The sequence below is a fragment of the Schistocerca cancellata genome, chromosome 7, assembly GCF_023864275.1.
Source record: "Schistocerca cancellata isolate TAMUIC-IGC-003103 chromosome 7, iqSchCanc2.1, whole genome shotgun sequence".
In the NCBI taxonomy this organism is placed as follows: domain Eukaryota; kingdom Metazoa; phylum Arthropoda; class Insecta; order Orthoptera; family Acrididae; genus Schistocerca; species Schistocerca cancellata.
Window position 1 is genome coordinate 184,378,263 of NC_064632.1, and position 27,320 is coordinate 184,405,582.

Below are 27,320 nucleotides of genomic sequence, written 5' to 3' on the forward strand. Positions count from 1 at the left end.
ATCAGTGCTTTTACAGATGGATGCAAGAAAGAGAATGTTCTTGGTTGTTCCACTGTTTTTCCAGACAGGGTTTTCAAAGTGCATCCTCTGGGACAATTTATATATCACAATTTATATATCAAATGCGTGGCATTATGAAAGCACTAGAGAGAATTCATAGACGTCACTGTACAAGATTTCTTGTCTGTTCTAATTCTCTTAGTGCACTACAAGCTCTTCTCCTAATGTATCGAGTAGACCAGTTGGTTCAGCTCATCCACAACTCCGTATAGTGGCTCCAACACTTGTGGCAAGTAGGTGATCTGCTGTGGGTACCTGGTCACATTGGGACACAGGGAAACGACATGGCCTACAAAGCGCCCAAGGAAGAATGTCTGAATGGTATTATCCATCAGTATCCCATCCAGTTACACACCATCTGCTCATTTCCTGACAGGTACATCATGGGTCAGTGGGAGACTGAATGGTTGAAGGTGACAGAAAACAAACTGCAGTTGCTCAAATCGACCACACAAGCATGGTACTTCTTGTCAGCCTCACCGCTGGAAGGAGATTCTGATTACAAGGCTGCGCAATGGACATAGCCCTTTAACACATGGCTGGCTTCCTCCTCCGATGGGAGGATCCACTGCTCTGAGGTTTGTGGTGTGCTGCTTTCAGTTCAGCACATTTTGACAACATATATCTTATATATTGATAAAAATGAGGGCAGCCCTCAGTCTCGATTGTTATCTGTCCACCAACGTGGCTGATACTCATTTCGGTCGTACAAAAGTGGTAAAATTTTGGAACTGCCAGGCCTCATCCCTAAATTGGTGGAGAAGGAAGACAAGATTTCAATGCATTTTAAACTTTCCGCATGTGGGGACAGCCTTCGTCTCCATCCACGAGATTGGCATGCGGACTTCTTGTCATGGCACTGATTACCATGAGGTTGAGCACTTCTCACCTAAAATCATCATCATCTGTAACAAAAAAGTCTGGTAAAAGTCTATAATCGGGCCAGTGGCATACTTACACATTTCCTGCAGGAATTTTGTCAGTTCTTGGTGTGAGGTAAGATGGGAACAAAAGAAGGCATGTCAGCTGTTTGTGTTACGCAGTCATTGAGAAAGCAGCAGGCAGACACCATGTTTTGAAGTAATACATTTGGAAGAAATGGTAAAACATTGCTATAAATGAGGATTATAAATTTAATTGCTCCTTTTTGAGTCACAGCTACTTAAACTGTGCTAGTATCTGCAAACCGAGGCCGACGTAGCAACTCATCATATATATATTTAAAAAAAAAAAAAAAAAAAAAAAAAAAAAAAAAAACAGTGAAATATTTCTTTTTTTCTGTGTTGCTACACAATCGATCTGCGGGAGCATAATGAGTAAGTGCATCACTGTTTTAATGAAATCACGGTAGGAGGTTGGTGGATCAGAGAGTTCAATTAAATCATGGGAATAGCTAGGTAGATCAATGTTAATCAATAAATCAATATATAGAATGTGTGCCTCTATTATGAGTAAACATTGATCCACCTGCCTTCACCCATGATTTAATTAAAACAAAACATTGATCCATTTAGTGTGTTTGTGCAGGTGGATTACGTAGTCATTTCACATAACATTTCATACATTTTCATGTGTCTGCAATTAATGCATGAGACATGCACTAATTTCAGTCCACTTTAAAGCACTCACTTCCATAATCACAAAATATTTCTCTTGAGACTCACTAATACGACGAAAAACAAGACGCAAAAAATGATTTCAGTTTCGGCACAAGACATACATTGCCTCTCTTCTCACCTCTCATAGGTTATGCCAAAGAATCATCCCATTGACTATGCAAAGTTCACGCATTGGCAAACTATGAGTGGTAGACAAGCACCGATCTAGACTTTAGCCAAAAATTCTTGTTGCTAAAGGTTACACCCTGTATTTGAATCTGAATGTTTCTCTCAGGTCTGTTCATTATACATTATGAATATTTTGTGTGATACAAAATATCTCTAACCAGACACATTTAAGATTCGATGGAGTCTTTGTAGAGAGTTAACTCGCAGTAGATAATGAAATACAATATAAAATAAGGGATTGGTTATAGATACTTGTGAGTATCAGTTGATTCAAAACTTTATCATTAACTCTTTGGTGTTAGTTCCAACCAGGCTTAACTTTCTTCTGTTGATTAGTACAGAATATTATAACCACTTGACCACGTGTGGGAAAGTTTCCAATGTGACAGTTTCTGGTTAAGGTGCGCTTAATATAACAATTCTTTGGACAGGAGCAGCTAGAAGCAACAGTAGCTCCAATTGCCCACTTCATTGCTTTTTGTACTATTACTTGCAGTGGCTTTTCCCACTCGCCTTCTTTCATTTTGGATCTGGCTCTTCCTCTTCATAAAGAAAGTGGAAGATTTCCATTTGGGAGGAGCAAGGTTCAAACCCCTTTGTTCAGCTATCCAAATGCAGATTTTTTATAATTACCATAAATTGTTGAAGGTGAATTTTGTAACATAGTTGTAGGCTGCTTTCAAAACTGTTTTCCAAAGAAATTCACTGCCGGAAGCAGATTAAATGCACGTAAGTATTAGATTACAAATGGGATCAGAATATCATGCAAAACTAGAAGAAGACTCCACCTGACCGTTAATGTCGTGAATATTGACAGGGTTAAATTACATTATAAACTGTTCAGTAAAATTCTGAACAGAGTTGTAAGAGGATCATAATTTATGTACTTCCAAAAAAGGAAAAAAGTTCCCCAGCAACAAGGTAAAAAATTATTTAGAACAGTGTAAAAAAAGACGAATGATAAATCATTCGTTTAAAGATAGATAATGAACTAATCAAAAATAGTTCTAAAATGGCAGAAACTTTTGATAACTTTTTTTCTGTGAGTAGTAGATAATATACATTTAAACACTTCCATTGCAGATAACCTACAGGTTCCAAGAAAAGTTTTCTTGAACAGTTTTGACAAAATTAAACTACATCAAAATCTCCAAAAAAAGTTTTCTGGTTTATCAACACTCTTAAAAAGAAATCGTCAAGTAGTTATGATGAAATTTGCAGTAAAATAAAGAAATATTGTTCCACTAAACTTGGTAATATATTGAGTTACTTATGTAATGAATCTTTTTCACAACAGTAGTTTTCCAGAGAAACTTAAACATGTTGTTGTCAAGCCATTTCACAAAAAAGAGACAAAAGGTTAGTAAAGAATTATGGACCTACGTCATATACTTCATACACACTTATTTTGCTTTATACACACTTATTACAGGAAAACGTACTTGTTAGCAAACAGTTTGGGTTTTAAAAAGGACTGTCAACTGGACAGGCCATATTTACCTTATGAAAAGACAGGTAACGAAATATTCGCGTTCATCAACAGATGATTCAAGGCAAATGGATTATCATTGAATTTTAACAAGACCTGGTACATACACTTTAGTACTTCTCACAGAAATCCACAAAATTATACAAATAAGTTTCTCAAACAGTGAAATATAAGAAGTAGAAAGTATTAAGTTTTTGGGACTACAGAGAGATCACAACTGCAGATGTAAAACCCACACCCTAGAATTAATGAAGAACATCAGTGTGCACAATTGGTGCTATAAGCAATTTAAAAATGAAGAAACTAGTTTATTCTGTGTATTTCCATTCACTGATGAGTTATGGAATCATTTTCTGGGAAAAGTAAAGTGAAGGATAGTATTTTCGAAATACAGAAGCATTGGTAATTTGCCATTACCAATGTTTTACTCTTTGTAAAAAACAGTTAAGTGCACAAATATGAGACCAAAAAGAACCTCTACAAATACATTAGTAATGAAAGGAGTCAGACACATGGGTACACTTGTCTTTGACAACCTAATGGATTTCAAGACTGAATTGTATAACTTTCTTTTGGGCAACTACTTCTATGGCATTGACAAATATCTTCTCAGAAACTCTTTAAATTTGCTGTATTAGGCTAAAGAATAATTAGAATTAACACTGTCATGTAATATCATTGTACTGTTTTCCACATCCCAAATGCAGTTGTCCACGGATTGCACAGAATATAACTAAGGTAGTGCAATACATTTGTGCAGTTACAGCACCTTTAGAAAGAATGAGGCCAATATAATTTTTCATCTTTATCAGACTTAACTTGTGCTCTGTCTGTAATGAGTCTTTCATGTACCCCTGCAACTACAGTTTCTTTTACCCGGACAGTTGCACTAAGTATTCACTCATGTTTAGGCTTGCATAGCATCAGTATGCACATTTGACTTCTATAAGGGGCATTCAAATGAAACCCAGTCACTAGTGTAAAGTAATGGTAACAGTTTTACTAACTTAAAAATGTAGTTATTCATAGTACACATACTCAAAAACAGTCATCAAAATTGTTGGCACATTTATCCCATTGCAACACTAGCCGGTCGATTCCATCCTTGAAGAAGCTAGTAGGCTGCTGTCAGATCCAGGCCTGAACCCAGTCACACACTTTGTGGTCCGTTGGGAATCGATGTCTGCAATTAGCGTGTTTTAGAGGTGCAAACACATGAAGCCACATGGTGAAAGGTTGGTACTGTAGTGTCATCATCACTGCATTAGCTGTGTCGGGGCAGGCATTATCATGCAGGAGGATAAGAACATTGAACAACATGCCTCGGCATTTTGACTTGATGGCTTCTCTGCAGTTCTGTAAAGTAATTAAAGCATTAATTTCCGCAATCATTTCTGGTGTGATGACATGATGAGCCTGTCCAACACGAGCATTATCTTCCTGTGACTCGCGTTCCTCAAGGAATCGTTTGCACCATTCCACAACATGTGAATGACTCAGACTGTACTCACCATACACAGCCTTCATCCGTCGATACATTTCATGGCCTCCAACTCCATTGACCGCCAAAAATCAAATACTCCTCGTTGTTCCTGCTTACTCACCTGCATGTTCGGTAGTGGACGATAACTTGAGAGACCACTTTCTCTTCGGCGTGAAACCACACTGGCACTATGCAACATAAAATGGTGCACATGTGTCAGTCTCTCTACTACCCATAGATGGCGACACCATACCCACAGTTACGTGGTGCCACCTTACTTGTAAGGCAATGGTAGATGCCTTGACCAGGTTTCACTTGAATGAATCTCATATATTTTTAATTGTTGCAGTAATGTATTTTCAGTAATATAAAAAATAAACACTGTATACTAAATCATATGTGTGTATGGACTTACATTACTTAAAAAGTGAATCTATAATGCACAAAAGTTAATGCATATCATTGTGCAAGCATTGAATAAACTACATGGATGCACAGGTGTGCTGACAATCGTTCTTCGTGTGAACAATTTGCGATTAGAACAGGGGATAAGTCAAGGGAAACAGTAGTTGTGAGACAGGGTTTTTAGCCTGTCACCAATATTATTCAGCCCGTACGTTAAGCAAGCAATGAAGGAAACCACAAGGAGAAATGTGGAGAGGGAACTAAGGTTCAGAGAGAAGTATAAAAACTTTGGGGTTGCTCTCTTCTTCTTCTTCTTCTTCTTCTTCGGTAGTGCTGCACCCCTTGGTGAGCCTTGACTTCTTCAATGACCTTCCTTCACATTTCTCAGTTGCTTGCTTCACATTTCTCAGTTGCTTGCTGCTCTTTTCCACCCCTGGATTCCCTTGCCTAACTGAATGACTCACACCTTTCAATTTTTTTTTTTTTTTCTGCCATTCTCTCCACATGACCTAGCCATCATATTCGCTGTGATTTCACACATTTTACCATGTTCATACCTTGTATTAACACTTGTAATTTGGCGTTGTAGTGTATTTATCAGCCTTCTTCCTCCCTTATTGGACCATAGATTTTGTTTAGTATTTTCTGCTCAAAGGTTCTTAGTACATGTTTGCCATGTTCTGTCAGTGTCCACACCTCTGACCCGTACGTGATAACTGGGCGGACTAGGAAGTTATGTATTAGCAGTTTTGTTTTTCTTGTAGCAAGGCTATTTCTGAAAAGTTGCATATTTGCAAAGTAAGCTCTGCTTCCTGCTTGTACTTTTTCCTTTATAGCCTTTCCTCCAATACTGTTATCATTTGTTATTAGGACTCCCAAGTAGTTAAAAGAGGACATCTTTTGAAGCATTTCCCATTGATGTTTAGGTCTTTGGGGGTTCTTCTGGCCTCAGATTGTGACATTACCATATATGTTGTTTTGTTTTCATTTACCTGGCCAATTTTTATGGCTTCTGCTTCCATCGCTTGGTATGTTTTTTGGAGTGTAATGATATTTCTTCATACTATAGCAATGTCATCAGCGTATGCACATATCTGGCTAGTTTTCATAAATATGATGCCCCTTTTGTTGATTGTATTTACCACACACACTTGCTGGTTTATGCTGTCAAAAGCTTGTTTGAAGTCGATGAGTAGGAAATGCAGATCTACATCATATTCATAGAACTTTTCCATTATTTTTCGTATCACAAATATTTGATCTGTTGTTCTTCTGTCTGGTTGAAAGCCACACTGATATTCCCTTAGTATGTCTTCTGCACACTTCTGTATCCTTTCGTTTAATATCAGGGTGTATACGACCCGGGACAACCGGGAAATCCGGGAAAACCCCGGGAATTTTTTCATCCGCGAGAAAACCGGGAAAAACTCGGGAATTTTTCGGAATTCCGGGAATTTTTCATTGTTTTAGCTTTCAGTTAATTTTTTTTGTAATTTTGGCTGCAGAATTGATTCTCTAGCAAAGAATGTTATTGTACCCTGCTGCTGGAGAATGATACTGCAGCAATAAAATATAAACGAGAGGGGAAAAAAATAAAACTTTAGTGAGAAAGGAAATGTGCAATTTACAACAAAAAGAAACCGTGCACGCACAAGCGTTTGCAAATAGCAAAAATATGTCAAAGGCCGTAGGGCGCAGACTGTAATTCTTCGTTACAATAAACTGTTGATATGAGCATGACGTCACAACTGTTCACATTAGGTTCGTTTGACCATTTGTCAGCGGTCTGTTGCGCATGCGCATTTGGCTCGCGTATGCTTGCAGTACCTTCTCCCGCTACTTGAAGTTTGGCTGTTAGCTGTATCGGTAGCAGGAGCAAGCAGCCAGATGCAAACGAGAAAAATTTTTCTCGCGCGCCCTAGCTGCCAGATTCACGCTTGCACAGAGTTGTAGTGGGGAGGGGGTTAACCTACACGTGACACGTGTTTACGTTATGTGATTTCGCTGCTTCTCTTCGTGTACATCTCCCAAGTCAAATGAAAACAAAACGGATTTCTGTGGCCGGGAGCTATCAAGTGAATTAAAATATATTCACATAATTACGGAGGGCAAAAATATATTATTAATTTCAGTTTTATGATTTTATTTTATTTCCAAGTTAGTAGCAGTCAAGCATCAATCGCCTTGCAGAACAGTGAAGTTATTTTTGCAAGTTTGCTAAAGAAATTTAGCTTTATTAATCTTTTCGCTGAGGCAATCATTTTATTTGAAACGAAGTGTTTCATTCTACAGTATTGGCTAGTCCCAACTTTTCGCTGAATTTGAAGTGCACGTTATCATCTTCTGCCATATATGGCATTATGCCATTATAAAGAACCAAAAATGAGATCGTAGAGTACTGGTACTCCAAGAAAATTTACATCCCAAGAACCACACTGAAAAGCTTAATATCAGATGAGACCTACTTCACTGTGAATCTGGAAAAAGCCAATTCGCACTTCAAGCCGAATTATGCATTTTAGTATGGTTTACGAAATTCCGATGCTCTTTGGAGTACCCTCTGATGCTCTGTTTCTTTTATGGTGTAATGTAAGCTCTTTTAGTGCTTTATACAAACGAACATACGGGCTTCCTACACCACTGCAGTTGCACACGCACAATAATGCCTGTTTTCTGGCGCTCTCTGGAAACGTAAATCGAACCTATTTCTAACAGTCTTCGGATAGTATTCCGAACGGTGGTTAGAAAAGCGTTACTTTCAAAGTAAACTTCTTTTTACGCAAGATGAATTATGTTACGTGTGAGAAAGTGGGATGGATATCTAAATCACAGAGCGTTCGAAACTGAACAGTTTGAGGACCAGCCACTTACAAGAATTTCGAGCCGAGACATTTAGGTCATAATTTTAAACTTACTGGCACATTTGTGTGAGGTATCTTAAAATATAACACACGCAAAAAAGATCAATATTACATGTGAAAGCTTAGCTTCTGTTGTAGCGTGTTAATCTTAGAGACTAATATTATATGTGAAAGCTAGCTTTTCTTGTAGATATACGATACTTTGTACATTAATGTAAACCGTTAACTTTTCCTCTTGCGTATTCGCGCTATGTAACCAGTGATCTTGCCATTGGCTGACTATAACACGTGTCCTATGCTCTGAATAGCTGCTGCCATCGGGAGACGAGATCTCGTGGCTTGAGAATGACTCGCTTACAAAAGGACATCGCAACCTCGGTTTCAACGCTCCGCAAACTAACGCGCTTTTTTTGGTACAATTCGAATTTGTACTTTCGTAATACGAAAATATGGAACGTATATGTTGCTGCAAATCAAAGGTCTTTCCAACACTTCTCTCCTTTTTTCAAAATTAAAAGTCTCTCCAAAACTTCTCTGCCCGTCTTTTCTTTTTTTTCTCGGGAAGTTCTACGCGATTGTATAAAACGGTAACCATTCAAAGAATTGACATGTTTTACAGTTCCGAGGGAAAATCTACGGAAAACCTACTGTCACTTAGCACAGAAAAAGTGTATTTTCACCCGGGAAAAAGCGTATTTTTTAAACGGGATATGCGGGAATAATCCGGGAATTTTTTTTCCTTGTCCCCGTATACACCCTGAATATACTTGTGGAGATCTTATGTGGTGTGCTTAGGAGTGATACACCTCTATAGTTTTCACCTGCTGTTCTGTCCCCTTTCTTATAAATGAGGATTACTATTAAAGTTTTCCATTTATATGGCATAGTTCCTGTTTCCTGTATATCTTATATTAACGTGTGCAATTTATTTATTACAGCCTCATCACCAGTTTTTATTAATTCGGGAATTATGCTGTCTTTCCCTGGGGTTCAATTGTTTTTTGACTTGTGGACAGCCTGGGAGACCTCTTGTAGTGTTGGATTTCTTGCCTCATTGGCATCATTGTCTACTTCCTGCTCCAGTCTTTCCTCCTGTGCAGCTGTCTCTTCATCTTCTAGGCTGGTGCTTAGTGCATCTTTGAAATACTCTGCCCATCTTCCCACTATCTGTTCTTTCTCTCTTATCATTTTCCCGTCTTTACTGGAATGTGCCGTTATTTGTGGCTGAAATCTGTTCTTGATTTTGCCTACAGCATGATAAAACTTTCTTATTTCACTCTGTTCCTTTAACTCTTCTAGTTCTTGAAGTTCCTTCTCAGTACACTCTCTTCTCTTTCGCTTGCACAGTCTGTTAGCTCTTCTCCTTAATCCTCTATATTGTTACACATTATTTCTGGTTTCTCTCTGTAGCAATTTTGTTCTTGTCCTCTGTTGCTGATCTGCAATATTCGTCAAACCATTCCTTGGTTCTTCTGTACCTTCTTATGCCTACTATTTCTTATGCAGCATCTTTAATGGCTTTTTCAGTCCTGCTCCACCTTTCGTCTGCTCATACTGTGGTCTCGTCATTGCTCAACTTTCTGCTTAGTGTTACTTGGTATTTTTTTTTTTTACTTCATCGGGGAGTTTCTGTTGGTTGGTAATCCATTTCATCTTCTTTCCTTTTTTGTTGCCATTTGTTAGTGACAGTTTCGCTCTCAAAACTGATTTTATCACAAAGTGGTCAGAGTCACAGTTTGGTCTTACAGCTCCATACACCAAGAACTCACGTGGAGTGGTGTGCAATCACTAAAACATGGTCAGTCTGATTGACTACTCCATTGACTGCAGACTTCCAAGTACCCAGATGGATCCTTTTGTGTGGGGAGCAGGTACTTTTAATAATCATATTATTCCTTGCTGCAAATTGGCATAGTAAGTCTCCATTCTCATTGTGTTCTTCTTTGTGTAGTGAATATTTTCCAGAAACTCCTTATGGATGTTCATTCCCCCTTATTTTTGCATTAAAATCTCCTATTATTAGCATCAGGTCATATTTAGGTACTGTGCAGCATACCTTTCCACGTCTTCGTAGAACCATTCTTTAATTATATCCTCTTTTTTCCTCTGTAGGCACATATGAATTCACTGTTGATATATTCCTAAATTTCCCTCTTAGTCTGAGTCTGCACATCCTTTCATTTATGGGTTCAGATTCTAATAGGCTTTTCCTAACTTCCGTAGTTATTATAAACCCTGTTTCAAGTTGACCTGTTCTTTCTTCTAGTCCACTATATACCAGTGAGTACTCAGGTTTATCTATCTGCCCATGTCCTTGCCATCTTATTTGCTGTAGCCCTACATCACCATACTTGGCTATTTCTTTCATTTTTCCAGGCTGAAGCATTGTTCTCACATTCCGTGATGCTACTGTCAGATCCTTTATGTGTTTCTTGTGCTGGGGTTGTGATACATATTTTCCATGCAGTTTCCAAGGCTTCTGTTGAATTTCTGTAAAGCTGTAAAGGAAACCACAAAGAGAAATGTGGAGAGGAAACTAACATTCAGGGAGAGGTATAAAATCTTTGAGGTTGCTGATGTCATAATTCTGACAGAGATGGCAAAGGACTTTGAAGATCAACTGAACAGAATAGATAATTTATTGAAAAGGTTTATAAGATAAACATTGACACAAGTAAAAGTAGGTGAACATAATGTAGTCTAATTAAATCAGGTGATGGTGAGGGAACTGCATTAGGAAATTACACACTAAAAGTAATACATGAGCTTAGTTATTTGAGCAGCAAAAAAACTGATAATGGATCATGTAGTGAGGATATAAAATGTCAAATGGCAATAGCAAGAAAAGTGTTTGAAGAAGAGGAATTTGTTAAACTTAGTGTTAGGGAGTCTTTTTCTGAAGGACTGAGGACGACCATTATAATCATAAACACAGGGTCCAGCCCCTGTGTATAAGAATACAAATACTTTACATATTTCTACAAAATAGAAATTTATTTTGATATGTTTGAAGAGTACTAAGCATGAGGTGCACTGGACATGGACATGAGCTGTAATTAAAAAGAACAATGTTAATATGGTGTAACCAATTATCTGCCAGTAATTGACCTAATTTCAATTTATATATCCTGTAAATTTTTTGGATGTTACTCGAAGTTCTAATATTCATAATTTGAGAGAGAGAGAGAGGAAAAGTTGTAGCAAAAGGGGTGACGGCATGTGTTCAACACACAATAAAAGTCTGGATTTGTAAGTTAAATATTTATTATTTTACACATGAAAACATTTCGGCAAGCTGTTTGCCTATTGTTTCTATTTTCTGTCAAAAGCGATGTGAATATATAAATATTATTTTATCTTTTAGCAGTGAAGACAATGGTGGCGGCAATGGCAGAAGTGGAGAACTGGCAGTGATTCAGCTTGAAAGGGATATACTAATGGCACAAGCGGGCGGTGGTCGTCTGTTTGCTCTCCAGACATCGCGATGGTGGTCACAGCTGAAGACAGCGGGATCTGCCATCTACGCTAACCGCCACTACCTGGAACTATATCGCACTCGAAGGAGGGACAGGCTTGCTGGGCCAGGACGTTGTACCATCCTCGGTGATGTCCACATCCATCCTTCTGCCACTGTACACCCTACGGCAGTGGTGAGTTGTGTTATTTTTATTGTGCAGTCTCATTCACTTATAATTTTTTTTAGATTGTAGCTGGCTCCTTTATACAGTCTTCTGGCAGCCTATAAAAAAAACATCTCTCTCTCTCTCTCTCTCTCTCTCTCTCTCTCTCTCTCTCTCTCTCTCTCTCTCTCTCTCTCTCTCTCTACACACACACACACACACACACACACACACACACACACACACAAATTGTCGTGTATCTGCATGCCATTAGATGTGCTAGCAAGAGAGAACTATCTGATTAAATGTTAGACAGAATAGCTGCCCCTTTTTAAGCAGCACACCCTTGACATAGTAAAGCTCATAAAAGTAGCTTGGCCATTTTGCAAAAATGCATTCTTGTTCTCAGCATCATGTGAGTGAACTCTTTGTTTCAAAGGGGCAGCCACCTTGGTTTGTTGTCCTTTGCTGGGCTGTGCTCTTCATTGCATGGAACATTGTGTATACACTTTGGCACAGTTATAGTTGACTCGCTACACTGCAGGAAGTGTGGCTGCACAGGCTGGTTGTTCTGCAATCTTTCTTACAGAATCTTAAGGTAACTGTTCGGTAAAAAATGTTTACTATTGTGAATCTTGTAGCATATTTGTCAGCTTCATGGTGAACTAGTTGTTTCAGTAATGGTCATAATTACTGTGGTCTTTCTAAATTAACCTATCACCCAAAATTAGAGTAGACTGCAATGAAAAAGTGGAGTCACTATGAGATTACATGTGGCACAGTTTATGTCGAACATTGCTGCATATGAAACATTGCTAAAATATTGAATTTTTATTTAAACTGGAGATCAGTATTGATCTCCAGCCTTGAGCAAATGGATTGTATGTAGTGCACTCACTTCTGTCTCTCTCACACACAAATGATACTGTGAGAATGAAATATTCATAATATCCCTCATATCTCCTAAACAGTTTGAGATATTGAACTGAGTTTTTGGCAAATTATAGTATGTAAACAGGAAAGTATTTTACCATATAGTGAACATGTGCAACTTCCATATCTGCTGTGGTGTATGTGTAACTGCAGATTTTTTTGATGAAATACCGTTATGTGATTTTTTTTAAGGACCATCAGTAGCTGGTGAAATGAGAATTACTATGGATTTTCAACAACATGAGTGAAGAATTACACATTTTTTAACCTACTAGCCTGACTTGTCCTCAGTCGTTTAATTATACACTGCTGTACTACTCGGTGAGGTGACTGCTTGCATATTTGCTACCATTGTTCTATCCCCTACCACACTGTATTTCAGATCTACTGTGATTTACAAGTAACTGCAGTGTTTTTTCGATGAAATAATGCTCACTACAGTGAGATCTGTCATGCATTTGTACAACCAGACTTAAATTTAAATTGTGAAAATGAAGTATAGAAAGTTAAATTTAGTTCTTAGCAGGATATCGATGGTAAGCATTGAAAACCTTATAACTCCATTTTGCTAAATTTTACAAAGAGAAGGAAAAACAGTTTTTTTTAAATATATGAAGTGATACAGATAAAGTACTTACATGTATAATTATTTAGTAGAAGCCCAGTTACTAACATATTAGAGAAATCTATACACTTTCTGATCTATCTTTGTTAGATCTGGAATTACGAGGTTCTGATAGCCGAAGTAGAGAGGATATGAAATGTAGACTGGAAATGGCAAGGAAAGCGTTTCTGAAGAAGAGAAATTTGTTGACATTGAGTATAGATTTAAGTGCCAGGAAGTCTTTTTCAGAAAGTACCGTATTTACTCGAATCTAAACCGCACTTTTTTCCGGTTTTTGTAATCCAAAAAACTGCCTGCGGCTTAGAATCGAGTGCAAAGCAAGCGGAAGTTCTGAAAAATGTTGATAGGTGCCGCCACAACTAACTTCTGCCGTCGAATATATGTAGCGCTACACAGGCATCCTTTGTACGTGCAAAGATAAATACTGGCGCCAAACCTCTGCGTCAGTAAATAAAATTTTAAAAAAAATTGGAAGACGAGTTTTTTTTCTCCGCCCGAGTTTCGACCACTGCTTTTTCATACATTATCCAACGAAGTAAATACAAATTCCGTATTGTTCATCTTCGAATTTCAATGTACTACGAAAATCCGACTGGTAATACTGGGATTTTTGTCAATATGGCCAACTCTACGTTCTAAATTTTTTCCTACCTGTGAGAAGAGATGGTTGCTAATAGGAACCTGATGAAATGTGAATCACATGCAGTATTCTCTTCACCATAAGAATAATACGAATATAAACATTTTGCCATGTATTCTTTCGTGTTTGCTTCTATCTCATTTAAATCCTGTCTGCCAAATAAACTACGAAACTAGAGTGAGACAACAGCAAACGCGGAAGAATATACGTATCGTGTCATGTTTATATTCGTATTACTCTTATGCCTAATACTGATACAGTCAGAAATGAAGCACGGCAACTGACTAGATTTCTAAATCTAATATGACTAATTTCTGTGCAGAATTTGATGTACTAAAGAAGCGGCCGCAAAGAGTTTCAAACGGAGAAAAATTTTCGCCAAACTCTCGTTCAGAACATGTTCTATCATACGCAGTCTATTATTTAGTTCTTGTTGATCATTATCAAAGAAAGCAGCAGTGTAAGTAACAACAAATAGCAGTCTCTTGCCATTGTTTCGCTAATGAGACGATTCCTCTCTTTTTTTAATTGTAGGCGGCGGTAGCGCGCACAAAAGCAAGCCATGCCGCGAGCAGCGACAGGCCGTAAACACGCACTATCGAATGCGTCAAACAATGCATGACACAGTATAGTAATGCATTTTCAGCTTAGAGTGACTGACGTAAACACCTATAACATAGAAAACGGCACTTATCAGATCAAAGCAAAATAAGCAATCGATTCAAACCAGACGAAGCACGTGAAAAAGGAAGGGTATCCGTATAAATACGGACGGAGCGCCTGACGCATAGCAATGGCTACCTGGTAAAGCTTAACTGCTAAGCTTTCGACTCAAACCAATCTACTGTAGCTGTATCGTCATTCATTCGACCTAAATTGTGTCTCATATTACAATGGACCAACTTTGTTTCGATTTGGAGGTGCGGCCTAAAACTTTTCTCTCCCCTTGAATTTCGAGTCTCAAATTTCAGGTGCGGCTTAGATTTGGGATTTTTTTTTCCCTTTATTTCGAGTCTCATTTTTCAGGTGCGGCTTAGATTCGAGTGCGGCTTAGATTCGAGTAAATACGGTATTCGTATGGAGTGTAGCCGGAAGTGAAACATGGACAATAAATAGTTTAGACAAGAAGAGAATCAAGGCTTTCGCTTTTTGGTGCTACAGAAGAATGCTGAAGATTAGATGGGTAGATCACATAACTAATGAGGAGGTACTGAATAGTACTGGGGAAAAGAGGAATTTGTGGCACATATTGACTAGAAGGAGGGATAGGTTGATAGGACATATTCTGAGGCACCAAGGGATCACTAATTTAGTATTGGAGGGCAGCATGGAGGGTACAGATCGTAGAGGGAGACCAAGAGATGAATACACTAAGCAGATTCAGAAGAATGTAGGTTGCAGTAGGTACTTAGAGATGCAGAAATTTGCACAGGATATGGTAGCATGGAGAGTAGCATGAAACCAGTCTATGGACTGAAGACCACAACAAGAACACAGACAAATGGAGTTACGAGGTTTTCACTGCCTACTATCGGTATTTAAAATCACATTTTGATAAAATATGGAAATTGAAAATGTAAACATTATTATAATAATATGACAATATACTGTGCTTGACACAGGCATATGCCAGTTATGGTTATCTGTCCTTTGTAGGAGACACAGTAGAGTGTGTTCACACCTCAGTTTTAGATTTTTTTTTTTTTTTTAATTAGATCTTAATTCTTTACCGAGTGCTCGCATGATTCCTGATAACTACCTAGCAGTTTACATTTCAAGTCCACATTAATTAAAAAAAAACCCTTATGTTTTATGTGACTATTTCTGTGACACTTTTGGGCCCTGAATGTCTTCGAGGCCCCAAATTGTTAGACTGTTGTTTGAAGGTCCAGCATGTGCAACATTGCTGGACACAGGCATCTATGAATAAAATGTTCCTATATAAATTTTAGGATACCAGGTATTTTTATGAATTTCTTGTTAAAAATTACTTCACCATGTACTTCCTTGATTTTTATTTTCTTTGCGCAGTACTTTCTTTTGACAAGAAATAATTTAGACCATTCACTAGTTTTCTGGATTCTTCTGTCATTTGTTTTTTTTGGGAAGGAAATTGACATATTGAGGTAATCCTTTTGCTATGTCGGACTGATAGATTTAGCTGCAATTGTAAACAAGACCAATCATGTCTTTTATTTCCACATCATAGCTATATGTACACGTATATGTGCAGTCATCATCATCCTCTGCAATTAGTGACTTTACATTTGATAAATTACTTTCAGTTTAGTTTGCTTGGACAGAATTAAAATCTTGAGTTGCCTGTCTCTAACTTACTTTTTATCATATTGTGGGTGAACCTTTGGTGATAGTTCACTGAGTTGCTTAAAGCAAATGCCAGGATTGTTCCTTTGGAAAAGACACAGCCGATTTCCTTCCTCAGTCTGAGCATGTGCTCTATCTCTGATGACCTCATAGTTGACTGAGGATGTAAAATTAAACACCTTCCAACCCTCAATTTTCAACGTTATTTTATTGGGCAACCAGTTTCAGCATTTTACTACGCCATCTTCAGGCCCCTGACTGACATGTAGGCATAATCTTCCTCAGTTGTGATTAAAACAGGGGCCAGCAATACTGGTATTAGTAGATATTTGTTGCAGTGACCACTTCAACCATCACCTGGTTGCCCAATAAAATAAAGTTGAAAATTGATGGCTGAAAGGCATTTAATTTGACATCCTCTATAGAACAGCCGAGTCCCACAACCATCGCTAAAAAGATAGACATACAGAGTCGTATTTGACTGGTTGTTAAACCTTAATCTTTTTCTTTCAATTGTGAGATGTATAAGAATGAAAACACAAACAAAAAATTACCATCAGAAGTCAAACAATAATGAAAATTATTGTATGTGGTAATATGAAAAATAAGGAAAAGGCAACCACTCACTCACAATGGATCAGTGCATGGAGCACAGTAATACATAACAGAAAATAGCATTCACACAACAGAAAATAGCATTCACACTAGCTTTTGAGCAGTAGCTCTTTTTCCAGAAATAGCACACACATTCACACACACAACCACACAGACACCCAAGAACATACTCCTGTGGCCACTACAAGAGTCTTGTCATGGCCATACATATGTGCATTTGGGTGTCTGTGTGGTTGTGTGTGTGTGTGTACGTGTAGGTGGATGTGAGTACTATTGCTGGAAAAAGAGCTGCTGCTTGAAAGCTAGTGTGAATGCTATTTTCTGTTGTGTGAGTTACTATGCCCCATGCATTTCCACTATACTTGAGTGCTTGCCTTTCTGTTATTTTACATATTGCACAACCACAATTAAGAATTTTGAGACTGATCACTAATATATGATCATGAAGAATCTGGTGTATAGCTCTTTAAAAATGTGTTTGAATAAAATTTACTGCTACACGTTTTCACATGAGTTAATATCCATTTTGTATCTCAATTTTGAATTGCTTTATAATGGTGCACAGACATTTTATTGTTTTATAATGAAAACAGGAAGAGGAATATTTGAGAAATCTGTGTTCCAAGACCATAAGGGATTAGAATGATTTGTTTGCAACCTAAATTTGATAAAAGTATTTAAAAAATACCCGGTGCTTTTAGGAACAACCCAATCCCAGGACATTACAAACAAGCATACCACATTATAACGGGGTGTGTTTTCAGACTGTAGACAGTGGTGTGAAGGCCTGTAGTGAAAAACACAAACACAAATAAAGATGGAGAACTGTGTAGTCACTGATTTGAAGTAAATTTTGAAAAGGATAAACATTCACCTGTAAAATGCATCTGGATCTTTATTCAGTACACATGCTTTACTTTAGTGAATGTCATTAACATAGGGTGTTTCACCTAATAGGTGTGGTGCTCATACTGCATCCAACAATCCGTTACGTTGTTGCAAATGTCAGAGTTTTGCCAGCACAGTTTTGGCATGTAATAGCCAAACAACTTCTTTTGGAAGTGAGGAAGGTGCTCAGTTGAGGACAGTGGCTTTTGCTGCATGTTGAACTGATTTACAATTCTCAAGTGTTCAGCTGAGTGGGTCGTCTTTGCCAGAAGATGATGGAACTGAACCTCATGGAAACATTGCATCCTTTCAGTGATGTAATTTGCCTGGAAACTCTTTGCTTCACATTAATTGAAACACAGATTAATTCTCTCGCCCCACTTCCGCAACTTCTTACAAAAATAATTGAGCAACATTGATGCCTAACTGCTACAAACTTCATCTCACTCAAAAATACACTAGCTCGAGAGAAGTGGAATAGTGTGTATCAGTTAGAACTAGTGAGTGATAAAAAGAATGAATTTTATTCAGTTCTGTTAAGACATTTTGACTCCCGTTGCTCAGTTAAAAAAATAAACGTGTACTTGCCACCGGATTAGTGTGGAAAAAAGGTAGATTAAAACTGCTGTCTAGCTTAGTCAAGCTCAGACAGAAAGTGCGCAACCTGTATGAATTGTATAAGGGGCAGTCATATGAAACCGAGACAGATGGAAAAAAGCAAGTGAACTGTTTATTATTTCAAAAGTAGTCATGGTAACTGTTAGTTTATTTATCCCACTGTGGGACAAGACGATCGATGCCTTCATGAAAAAATGTTTGCAGTTACATCTAGAACCATGTTAACATCCAGGCATTAACCTCTTTATCAAAGCAAATCAACGGCCACAAATATATTTCTTCACGTTTCCAAAAAATATGGAAATCCCATGAGGGGAGATTGGAACCATATGAGTGTTGTGGAAAGGCTTCCCATCGAAACTTCTGCAGCATCGTGGAAACAAACCGGGCAATATCTGTGCAGCAGATGTGCGCTTGAACAGAATACTATAGCTACAAAAATGATTTGTTAGGCTGATACATGATCTGGGGTACAGGGTGACCTGTTGTGATGATTTATCCAAATATATATCTCACTGTACATTCCTTGTATTAGAGACACTTTGTCTCTCTTTTTTTAATCTGTCAGGATGATACACAAAAATATTATTAAATACATAAGAACAACACAAGAAAAAAGGACAATACAATGAAAAGATTAGATTGCTCCTCACCATATAGTGGAAATGTTGGGTCACAGACAGGCGCAATAAAAAGATTGCTGAACAAGTAAGCTCTCGTACAAAAAGGCATCATTTCCACTATATGGCAGGTAGCAATCTATCCTTTTGACAATATTGAACAATTGAAAATCTAGGATGGAATGTAACAATATAATACTCACCATAAAGCAGAGATCCCGAATCACAGAAAGGCACAACTTAAAGACAGTCAGAAAATTAGCTTTCGGCTTTGTCAAAAATTGACACACACTCGTGCAAACACAACTCACAGACACATGACCACAGTCTCTGGTAGCTGGAGCCAGACTGCGAGCAACAGGGCATTATGGGAGAGGCAACAGGATTGGGGAGTAAGGACGAGGATGGTGTAAGGAGGGGGAGGGATATAATGAAAGGGGCATGATAAAGTGTTGCTGGGAGCATGCGGGGACAAAGTGGAAAGTGTGGCAGCTAGATGCAGTCGGAAGATTAGATGGAGGGCAGGGAAGAGGGGGGCGGGGAGGTGGGGGATTAGTGGAAAAGGAGAGAAGTAAAAAGACTGGGTATGTTGGTGAAATAGAGGGCTGTGTAGTCCTGGGATGGCAACAGGAAAGGGCTAGATGGGTGAGGACAATGATTAATTAAGGTTGAGACCAGGAGGATTACGGGAACATAAGATATATTGCAGAGAGAGTTCCCACCTGCACAATTAAGAAAAGCTGGTGTTGGTGGGAAGGATCCAGATGGCACAGGCTGTGGTCCAGTTGTTTCTTGCCCACAGTTTATCAGTGGTCATTCATGCAGAAAGACAGCTTGTTGGTTGTCATGCCCATGTAGAATGCAGCACAGTGGTTGCTGCTTAGTGTGTAGATCAAACAAGTAGTTTCACAGGTCTCCCTGCCTCTGATGGCATAGGTGAGTAGTAGTGGAATAGGTGGTGGTGGGAGGATGTATGGGACAGGTCTCGCATCTAGGTCTATTACGGGGATATGAGTCGTGAGGCAGGGGGTTGGGAGCAGAGGTCATGTAGGCATAGATGAGGATGTTGTGTAGGTTTGGTGGACGGGGGAATACCAATGTGGGAGGAGTGGGAAGGATAGTGGGCAGGACGTTTCTCATTTCACTGCGACGAGAGGTAGTCGAAACCCTGGTGGAGAATGTAATTCAGTTGCTGCCATCCTGGGTGGTACTGAGTCATGGGGGGATGCTCCTCTGTGGCTGGACTTTTCATTTGAAGGCATTACGTACAAACAAATGCGTGGTACGGCTATGGGCACCCACATAGCACAATCCTATGCCAACCTATTCATGGGCCTTTTGGTGAATCCTTCCTAAACATCCAGAATTCAAAACCCCTCACCTGGTCCAGATTCATGGCTCATATCCCTGTAATAGACCTAGATGCAAGACCTGTCCCATACATCCTCCCACCACCACCTACTCCGGTCTTGTCACAGACATCACCTATCCCGTCTGAGGCAGAGAGTTCTGTGAAACCAGTCATGTGATCTACAAGCTAAGCTGCGAGTACTGTGATGCATTCTACATGGGCATGACAACCAGCATGCTGTCTTTCTGCATGAATGGCTAGCGACAAACTGGCCAAGAAACAAGTGCACCATCCTTTTGCTGAGCATGCTGCCCAACATGATGTCCTTCATTGCAGTGACTGCTTCACAGCCTGTGCCATTTGGATCCTTCCCACCAACATCAGCTTTTCTTAATTGTGCAGGTGGGAACCCTCTGCAATATATCCTATGTTCCCATAACCCTCCTGGCCTCAACCTTTGTTAGCCATCGTCCTTACCTATCTAGCCCTACCCTGTTGCCATTCCAGGACTACACTGCCCTCTGTTTCACCAACATACGAAGTCTTTTTACTTCTCTCCTGTTTTGATAGCCCCCCCCCCCCCCCCCCCTCCCCTGCCCTCCGTCTAATCTTCCGACTGCATCTAGCTGCCCCACTCTCCAACTCATCCCCAACGCTCCCAGCTCCCAGCAGCACTTAACCATTCCTCATCCCTACCCTGCTATCCCTCCCCCTCCCCGTCTGAGCGTCCTCCGTACCCCCACCCGGGTGCCTCTCCCATAATGCTCTGCTACTTGCAGCTGGCTCCAGCTACCAGAGACTATGGTCATGTGTCTGGGAGTTGCGTTTGCATGAGTGTGTGCGTGTGTATATGTTGTCTATTTTTGACAAAGGCCTTTTTGCCCAAAAACTAGCTTTCCAACAGTCTTTTTGTTGTGCCTTTCTGCGACTTGGCTTCTCTACTTTATGGTGAGTAGCAACTGTCATTTTCATTAGATCGTTACTTTTCATAATATTATGATTATTCCATCCTGAATTTCCTATTGTTTGAAGAAATAAGGCCAGTTATTTCAGGCAATGAACAAAATTAAAAGTAACATACCACAGTCCATATATCTATGGCTCAATGTGGTACAACAGATTGCCAGAATCCAGAGAAGTACATGCTGGGGACTCATTGAAAACAAAATTGAAATCATTTCTTATAAGTAAATGTCTGTAACCAGTGAAAGAAATATCTAGTTCCTTGAAGTCCCAAAGTAGCTGCATAGTGTAAATTATTTGTTTTCCATTGAAATTGTTGGAAGCAGATATAAACTGTTATAAATCAACATAAAACCGATTATTTCATTATGCATGCTGTAATTGATTAGTACACTTATATTTATGTACATAAACCATGAATCATGGACCTTGCCATTGGTGGGGAAGGTTGCTTGCCTCAGCAGTAAAGGTAGCTGAACCATAGGTGCAACCACACTGGAGGGGTGTCTGCTGAGAGGCCAGACAAACATGTGTTTCCTGAAGAGGGGCAGCAGGCTTTTCAGTAGTTATGGGGCAACAGTCGAGATGATTGACACACATGGCCATATAACATCAACAAAAATGGCCTTGCTGTGCTGATATAACAGCGGAAAGCAAGGGGAAACTACAGCTATAATTTTTTCTGAGATTATTCAGCTCTACTGTATGGTTAAATGATGATGGCTTCCTCTTGGGTAAAATATTCCAGAGGTGAAACAGTCCTCTGTTTGGGTCTCTGAACAGGGGATATTCAAGAGGATATTGTCATCAGGAGTAACAAAACAAGCCTTCTACAGATCGGAATGTGGAATGTAAGATCCTGAAAGGTAGGGTGGAAAATTTAAAAGGGGAAATGGATCGGTTAAAGTTAAATATAGCAGGAGTTAGTGAAGTTCAGTGGCAGGAGGAACAGAACTCCTGGTTAGGTGAACAAAGGGTAATAAATACAAAATCAAATAGGAGTAATGCAGAAGTAAGTGTAATAATAAATAAGAAAATAGGAATGTTGGGAAGCTACCACGAGCAGCATAGTGAATGCTTTATTATAGCCAAGATGGACATGAAGCCCACATCCAGCACAGTAGTAAAAGTTTATATGCAAACTAGCTTTCCAGGGGATGACGCCCATATGCAGCCTTAATTATCTCTCTCACCTTTGTTTGTTATTGACAGTTCAACTGATGCCCATTACACTTTAAGCATTTTTTTCTTTCATTTTTCTGGATCTCTTGACTACAAGTCATTCTTCACTCTGCAGCTGTCTTCGTCCTTAATTGGATTGGCAGGAGCTTCTACAGATGGAGCTTCTTGTGCCATTGCTGAGCCCTGGGAGACCACTTGTCTCCTCTGTCCTATGTACTGATCCAGTCTATATACTTTTACTTCCCTGTAAATGGTTTTTTTCAGCTCTGGCATCAGTATTGCCATCAGTGCCTCACTTTTACCACTCTTAAGTACTTTCCTCATCCTAGCACAAACCTGGTGGACGTCACTATCTTCAGATGAATGCGCCCTTGACTGAGGGACTGATGACCTCACTGTTGAGTCCTTTACCCCCCCCCCCCCAATCAACCAACAAACTGTAAAAATCTTTGACCACTTACCTGGTGATGTGAAAAATATGAGGACCATCCAGAAAGTAACGAACGTTTGCACTTACAATCTGTGCACCTGTTTTGTGGCAGCCGCTCATTTGTTTCTGGTGTTTAGTGCGATATGGACAGTTACCATGTGCAGTTGTATGTCGGGCCTTGTCACGTGGTAAGTGCAGAGAGAACTGTTACCATCGTGGTGCCAATAGTGAATCCTACCGACTGTGAGGTGGTTTATTTTTCTGCAGGCAGAAAATGTTATAAACCGTAATGTTCACCACAGACTTGTTAACATTTATTGTGAAGGTGTAATGAATGCAACCAGTGTCTGAAAGCGATGCATAATATTTAAGAAAGGGAGAAGAGATGTTAATCACAAAGAGAGATCAGAGTGACCCTCCATCATCACAGGTGCACTGAAATGGGAGATGGACTGCATCATTCAAGAGAATCATTTGTTCACCTTCAGTGATGTGCATGAACAATATCAGGAAGTCTCTCATTCAGCTGTGCATGAAATCGTCACTCAGTTCTTAAGGGTACCACAAAATCCCTGCTCGGTGGGTGCCATGCACGCATACTCATGGATGACAAAGGGGCAAGGATGCGTGCTGCATTAGTGCCCTTGGAGTGTTGTGAAATGGATGGCAACATGTTCATAGACTAGGGTGTCCATTTGTCCCATTTTTCCTGGGACAGTCCCGTTTTTTACCAAAATGTCCCGCTGTCCCGAAAGTTTTTTTGGGGACGTTCAAATGTCCCCTTTTTTTTTATGATTCCACTTGGCTAGAGTGTTTTACATTACTGGTTGTTTGACTTGCTATTAACTGCACAATTATTTACGCTAGGAAGCGTGTGATGACTTTCAGCGTACCCCAAACATGTACCGAACTGTCAAAAATCGCAAGTAATTTTAAAAGCACTATAGGTTACGAATAACAACGAAGATATAGAATGAAATTTCTACTCTACAGCGAAGTGTGCACTGATATGAAACTTCCTGGCAGATTAAAACTGTGTGCCGGACCGAGACTCAGTCGGTAGGGCACTTGCCCGCGAAAGGCAAAGGTCCCGAGTTCGAGTCTCGGTCCGGCACACAGTTTTAATCTGCCAGGAAGTTTCAACAGCGAAGATTCTTCTTTTCTAAATCGACCCACTGAATCCGTCCTTTCGGTCCAGAGATACTCTACACCACTGATACTTGCTCTCTGGCTTCCGTCATCACACTGTTAATGTTTTGCACTGTGCAATCACTGTTTCATTATGCCAAACCAAAAGTGTAATTTTAACAGCAGTATAAAAAGCGAGTTTCCTTTTATCACTGGTAGTGGAGAAACTGTAGAATGTACGTTGTGCAGATCAAAATTTGCTATTGGTCATGGTGGAAGGTCTGACATTGTGAATCACATTAAGATGAAGAAACATCGCATCAGTGATCAACCGAAAAGAGCAAATAAATGCATGAGTGACTACTATGGAAACTTAAAATCAGTAACAGAAATGGATAGGCAGTTGGCAGCACAAGAAGCTATCATGTACTGACTTTTATGATACAATTTCAGACAAAAATGCACTTGTCGATAAAGTACATAAAAGTGAAAAGTACGGTGATAGTGTGGCAGAATAATTGTAAAAAATGATTTGGGATCATCTGAGTGCACGTTCTAAAGGTAATCTTTTATGTGTATTAAATTTAGTCAATACAATATTTATGTCCCGTTTTTTTCTTCATTGTCCCAGGTTTTTCTCTAATTTATTTTAAATGTCCCCTTTTTCAATGAAAATGAAATGGACACCCTATCATACACCAAATTGTTACTGGAAATGAAACAGATGCTGGGTCATTGTCTGGATAATCTGTGCACAGATTTGAAATGCTATACAGTGCTATGTTAACCAGGTCACATCAGTGCTCCTCCAACATGATTTCTTGTGATAATGAGATTTATACCACTGTAAAGTGCTGCAGTACATTTCATGAAATCTTAAAGAAACTGGAAGTACTCATCAACGGCTTGATTGTGCAAAGTGCCAGTTGCTCAATATCTGCAAACTCGAATATCACTACCTTTGGGCAGTATTTCAGATGTATAGGTCCATATTTTTCCTAAATACAGTTTATGCCCAAAAACTGAAGTTCTTTTTATTATAAATGTTAGCTTTTAAATGTGTGTTTTGTTTTTCAGCTCGGTCCAAATGTGAGTATTGGCAGTGGAGCAGTTGTTGGACCAGGTGTTCGTGTACGTGAATCTATCGTCCTTTCGGGTGCACACATTGCTGACCACTCTCTAGTGCTTCACAGTATCATTGGTCGCGGCAGCAGAGTGGGAAAATGGACTCGGGTAGAGGGCACTCCCTGTGATCCAAATCCAAATAAACCATTTGCAAAGATGGACAATCCTCCTCTGTTTAATTCAGACGGTCGTCTCAACCCTTCCATCACTATACTTGGTGAGTTGAGTTGTTCCTTTGAATTTCTTGTCTGGATAGCTATAAGGAAAGATGCCCATAGATAAAATTACAAATAAAGTCTTGTCTTTAATTATATTCTTTTGCAAGAAGAAATTTGCTGTGTCATTTATTTAAGAGAAAAATGTATTATTGACTAAAAAAAGTAGGTGTAGTTACCAGCCATAAGGCTAGAGAAATAGCAGTGTCTCCTGAAACATCAGTCCCAATTGTTGTAGAAGTGTACTACTGAAAGAAGTTAACATATAAAATGCTAGAATTAATAAAGTTATTGTTCCATGAAATTATATGTATAACATCAGATGTTACAGTTTTGTATTTGTGTGTGTGTGTGTGTGTGTGTGTGTGTGTGTGTGTGTGTGTGTGTGTGTGTCTTCCATAGTACTAATTTGGGAGTGCATTGCTCTCTCTGTTTGTCACAACAATGGGCTGGGTTTATAGGTGCAATAGCATGCCGCAGTAGTTTGCAGGAGCGTGTGTCTGATCGGGTGCGAAACATGAGCTCAGAGCACTCGTCCATCTTTGCTACTGTGAAACACTTCTATTGACCAACTGTTCAATGCTCTTTTGGTATGTATTTTAGAGCTCATGTTTACCAGACACTTTTTCTTGTTTAGGTGGGTAGTACCACATCTCAAAATACTTGACACTTCTTTTGACACCCTGCACATGTCATGTGAGATGGAGGAATAAATTTCATATTTGGGCAACATGTTTGTCCGTGTGTATCATTCCAAATAAAGTTTTTGGGCTTGCTCCATAACAGAATAATGAGGTTGAGTTTACAATGACAAAAACTTACTACCACGATATTTTAGTGCGGAGTTTACTTGTCATCTTCATGTGTGCAAGTACACCGACCTCCCCTATTCAAAATTCCTATTGGCAAGTGTGTGATGTACCTAGTTGTCACTGCACAGGTGCGTCTATTGCAAGTCTGAGCACTGCTGCGGACGCCCTCTATGATGAGAGCTCACCTCATCAATATCAGACTTATCAGCTTCACAGGGTAAAATCACATAATGATGTTAGCTACCCACAACACAGAGTTTTTCTATAACAGGATCCAATTAATTATCTCCTGTCCTAATTGATAAAGGCCTGTCAGGTTTATTTCCGTTGATAACAGAGTTCCAAATTTTGAAACATGAACACAATTTTTGTTTCATTGTATTTAATCAGAGGACTAGTAGAAATACAGTGTGCTGCAATAGCATATTTGCTAGCTTGGAGGAGGCAAGTTTGCCACTAGCATTCCACAATGTGCTCCTGGACATGTAAGCCATTTTCCATATGTATGATTTGCCGCGATCACACACAATCTTATAAATAGCTGCCTTGCACAGCTCTAAGTCGTCTCAAACTGATATCACAAGTGGCAAGATCTTTGATGTAGTACTTCAGTACTCTGCTCTACTAGGCATAAGTAGACAGACATGATTAACAAAATCATGTCTTATCAACATCAAAATCTGAGATTATATAATGCAGTATTGCTTTTTGGTTAATATGACTGTTATAGGCATGTTGGTGACTACTGACCCATTGTTGAGCCAGCAGGGGATATTTAATTTCCCGACAATTCCATGTGATCAGGGAGATGTGCACAGTTACCATCTTCAGATGTGTGTCCTTGGTCTACAGATTTGCGAAATGTTTACCACATTTTATGCCACGGCAGTTGGCAAGAAAGCAGCAACCTGAAAAACATTTCTTCTTAGTGTAATCTTGTTGATGCATAGAGATCAAGTATGCAGACCCTTTTTGTCACCTGGAAAGTTTCTAAAACATACTTTAAACTGTTGCAGCAACTTAAAATCACAAAGATTAGGTGCAGAAAGTCTACATTTCGAAGTTAATTTTTCGTAGGTAGCACTTAATACTTTTACTTACAACTTGTAACTCTGTGCTTGTGAAAGCCAAAAATTTCTTTCTGT

The 27,320-nt window shown here is 39.2% G+C and overlaps 1 protein-coding gene across 2 annotated transcripts in view; it reads left to right on the forward strand.

Moving 5' to 3' along the window:
- LOC126091966 (mannose-1-phosphate guanyltransferase alpha-A) overlaps nt 1-27,320 on the forward strand; it is a 35,753-nt gene that overhangs the window by 8,025 nt on the left and 408 nt on the right. The window contains exons 5-6 of one of the 2 annotated variants that reach the window (XM_049907318.1): nt 11,453-11,735; nt 25,101-25,365. In XM_049907318.1, coding sequence (XP_049763275.1) covers nt 11,453-11,735; nt 25,101-25,365 — 548 coding nt within the window. Of the gene's footprint in view, nt 1-11,449; nt 11,736-25,100; nt 25,366-27,320 lie in introns of both variants that reach the window. The other variant, XM_049907317.1, reaches the window with a different exon arrangement.